The sequence below is a fragment of the Oryza sativa genome, chromosome 4 (genome assembly GCF_034140825.1).
Source record: "Oryza sativa Japonica Group chromosome 4, ASM3414082v1".
In the NCBI taxonomy this organism is placed as follows: domain Eukaryota; kingdom Viridiplantae; phylum Streptophyta; class Magnoliopsida; order Poales; family Poaceae; genus Oryza; species Oryza sativa.
Genome location: NC_089038.1, coordinates 11,211,674 through 11,215,317, shown reverse-complemented (window position 1 = coordinate 11,215,317; position 3,644 = coordinate 11,211,674). Strand labels below are relative to the sequence as shown.

At 65.0% G+C, this 3,644-nt stretch overlaps 1 protein-coding gene across 1 annotated transcript; it reads right to left on the bottom strand.

Moving 5' to 3' along the window:
* Positions 1-1,104: 1,104 nt before the first annotated feature.
* On the bottom strand, positions 1,105-2,682 carry LOC136356172 (uncharacterized). The gene is made up of 2 exons (XM_066309755.1): positions 1,780-2,682; positions 1,105-1,329 (listed from the first exon to the last, which is right to left on the bottom strand). The coding sequence occupies exons 1-2, from the start codon at positions 2,680-2,682 to the stop codon at positions 1,105-1,107; spliced, it is 1,128 nt and encodes a 375-aa protein (XP_066165852.1).
* Positions 2,683-3,644: the final 962 nt, after the last annotated feature.

The window sequence follows — 3,644 nt, the reverse complement described above, 5'->3', positions numbered from 1 at the left end:
ACCAGCGGTGCTCTGGGCGAACCGAACCACACCAAGCCGAGCAACCGGGGAAACGCCTTTCTTCCTCGTCTACGGCGCGGAAGCGGTTCTCCCATCCGAGCTCACCCTGAGGTCTCCTCGGGCTACCATGTACTGCGAGGTTGATCAAGATCAGCTTTGTAGAGATGACCTCGACTACTTGGAAGAACGAAGGCGGCGTGCGGCCCTCCGAGCTGCACGCTACCAGCAGAGCCTGCGGCGCTACCATCAGCGCCACGTCCGGGCCCGATCACTCTGCGTCGACGACCTCGTCTTACGCCGCGTCCAAACGCGTGCTGGATTGAGCAAGCTCTCACCAATGTGGGAGGGTCCGTATCGAGTGATCGGTGTCCCCCGGCCGGGCTCCATACGGCTGGCCACGGGCGACGGCACTGAGCTGCCTAACCCGTGGAACATCGAACACCTTCGTCGCTTCTACCCCTGAGGGGGGGGTCGAGTGTCAGGTTTTGGCTCGGGCCAACCCCGCACCCCCCTCGGGTGTGCAGGATTGGCCGGGGGCTACCACGCATGCACATTCTTTTTTCTCTTATTTCAGCATTTCAATAAAAGCAGTTTCAATTTCCTAAAGGTTGTGTCTGTGCCGTTTTTTCCTTTTGAAGAATTTTGACTTGAAATAAGGTCACTCGTGCTCAACCTTGCCCTCGGGGGCTCGGTTCGGTCAGCTAAAATCGCCAAACAGGGCCCAGAACCGAGCCGTGCCCCGGGGCGTGGTGAACTCCGGGGGGGAATCGGCAAAAACCCACAATCGGGTCACCCATAACCCTCGGTCACCACGTTCCCGGCCTGGCCAGTCTCGACATGCGGATCTCCCCAGGCACTAGTCCCGACCCGCACTTTTCGAGGACTGGGACTTGGGCACGGGCCCTTAAATCAAGCTAAGACACAAAAAGAGGATCACGGCACAGATCATCCTCATCTCATTCGCATAGCAAAATAAAATTAACACAAAGAATTTTTTCATCATTTTTGATTGCAGATTGTAAGTTGATTTATACAAAAAACAGGCCCGAGGGCCTTAGAAGAAAGAAAAAGAAGAAAATTGAAGATTGGCGGAGGCCTGGGGGCTCAATCCGATGCGCCCGGGTCGCCGGCCTCGTCTTCCACGTCGTCTGCACCGCTGACATCGCCCTCCTCGTCGGAGTTGGGGGCGAACGCGAGCCGAGGGGCCGAACCCTCGAAGCTGTGGACGATGTGGTCGGCGGCGTCCCGGACCTGCGCGCGCGCGCTGTCTTCAGTCCCAGGTGGGAACTCGTCCAGCGCCATCCACGGAGAGAAGTTGGGGTCCCTGGCCTGGTAGCTCGCCAGGACGAGCTCCACGGCTCCTTGGGCGAGGTCTCTCGAGGATGACTTGATGGTCTTCTCGAGCTCCTCGGGGAGCTGCTGGAGAGCCCCGGCCATCTTCGACAGGCGCTGGGCAAGGCCTCCCAGGTTGGCGGCAGGCTTTATTGTCTGCCCTTTCCAGAGTCCCGCCTGCCGACCGGCGCGATCCAGACGGGAGACTGCATCCCAGAGCATGCCGGGCCCTATCTCGCCCGCCAAGCGGAGGGCCTCGGCTTCCCCGGCGGATGAGTCTAGCGCGCGCTGCATGTCCGCGACGGTGTGTTCGGCATCTGCGAGGCGGGCGGCTAAGTCGCTTTCGCCCGCAGCCGCCCCGCCGATGCACGCCCTCGCGTCCAGCTCTTTTTCCCGCGCCTCGAGATCGGCAGCCCGCTGCTCCAGTGCGGCTCTCTCGGCGCGGACGGATTCCAAATTGCGGCGGGCCTGCTCCGTCAGCGCTGCCTCACGGAGGGACAGGGAGTCCGCCAACCGTTGCGCTTCGGCCTCGGCCTCTTCGAGAGCTCGCTCCCGCTCGGCAAGCGCGTCTTCGCGGAGGCGGAGTGCGGACTCCTCTTCGGCGCAGGCAGACTCGTGCGCCGCCAGCGTTGCCTCCCGGGAGGTGACGGCGGCCTCGCGGTCCGCCAGGACTTTCTCCGCGACGCAGGCGCGCTCCTCCAGCGCCATGGCGCGCGCCTCGAGGGCCTCTTCACGCCGCCGGAGCGCCGCTTCGGTCTCCGTCGCTCGCTGCTCTCGTGCAGCGGCGGCATCAAGAACCCCCTGGGCGGCGTCGAGCTTTTTCTTCAGCTCCGCCTCCCAGTTCCCGTGCTGAAGGCGGAGGGAGTCCTGCGCCTCGATCATCACAGTGGTGGCGATGAGGGCAGCCCCCCGCTCCTCCTCCACCTCTCGAGCGATCTCCGCCAGTGCCGTCTTGCGGGCCTCAAGATCTGAGACGTGCCGGCGGTGTGCCTTGCGGCCCGCTTCTACCATGGCCTCCACCGAGCGCCGCCCCTCCTCGACACGCGCCCATGCGGCGTCGAGCTCCGCACGCTCCGCCTGCAGGGCCTCCACCTGGGCATTGAACCCATCCAACACCGCGGTATTTGCGGCGGCTAAGGCCTGCAGAAGGGGCTCTGCGCTCAGCGGGGCGGCGGAAGGCGTGGGGAAGAGCTGCCTTGAAGAAGACGCCGCGCGGCTCGGCCCGCCAATGGACGCGCCGGCCTCATCGCGGGCCACCCCCGGACCTGTTTGGTCCTGGGCGTCGCCCGAAGGGGTGGGCCCAAGCGAGGCGTCCGCGGCCTCGTCGTGAACTGCCTCGGAAGCCGCCATCGCCTCAGCCCGGCGAACCCGGGCGGCCTCCTCCCGAGCGGCTTCTTCGGCCCGGCGAACCCGGGCGGCCTCCTCCCGAGCGGCTTCTTCGGCCTGGCGAACCCGGGCGGCCTCCTCCCGAGCGGCTTCCTCGGCTTGGCGGGCCCGGGCGGCCTCCTCCCGAGCGGTATCCTCAACCTGGCGAGCCCGGGCGGCTTCCCGGGCGGCCTCTTCAGCTTCCCGTAGGCGGTCTGCGGCCTCTCGCCGGTCAGATTCCCGCCTCCGTGCCTCTGCGGCCGCCGGATCTTCGGCCTCGGACTGGCCGGACTTGGGATGGTGGGAGGAACGCGATGGGATATCACTGAAGCAGAAAGAAAAACCAGAAGGCAAACAAGATGGGTAAGAGAAAACTTGCTTTTGGGATAGAAGAAAAGACGGTCGCAATGAGCGTGGGACGAACCTGCGAGGGGGTCGGTTAAATGACCACCTTGGAGGGGAAATTAGGTTTCCCCGGGATGGTTCTGTCTCCCCCATCTTGCGCAGCCGCTTCTTCTTGCGCACCCCCTCGGGCTGCGATGTTGGCGCGGCCCCCTCCGGGCGCCTGCTGCTGGCACGCACCGCCCCGCCCCCTCGGGGAGGAGATGGGGGAGGTGTTCCTCCCAGTTTCCTCTTCCCCCGGGCGTCGGTAGGGCGGTTGCTCCCCGAGCCCCCGACGCGGGGCCCAGAAGCACGACCCCCTCCGGGGGTAGATTGATCCCCCCGGCGGCTCCCACCTGCGCCGTCATGGCCCTTAGGAGCCTGCTCCTCTGAGGCCCCGACCGCCGTCATAATGGTCAAGATGGAGGCGCGATCTGGGTCGCTGCAGAGGGGGAGGATACCGTGGGGGATGAGGGACGCCTCCACGGAGTTGAGATTTAGCACCCGTTGGACCAGTATCTTGAAGTCCTCGGGGGCCCAATCCCATCTGACTCCCTGGTGGGTCC

Bases quoted from the DNA above. Each gene is read 5' to 3' on its own strand.
- LOC136356172 (XM_066309755.1), bottom strand. From the start codon at position 2,682: ATGGCGGCTTCCGAGGCAGTTCACGACGAGGCCGCGGACGCCTCGCTT. The intron at 1,330-1,779 runs GTCCGCGCCGAG...GCGAGCTACCAG, and splicing joins CCCGCCGCAATTTGGAATCC to GCCAGGGACCCCAACTTCTC.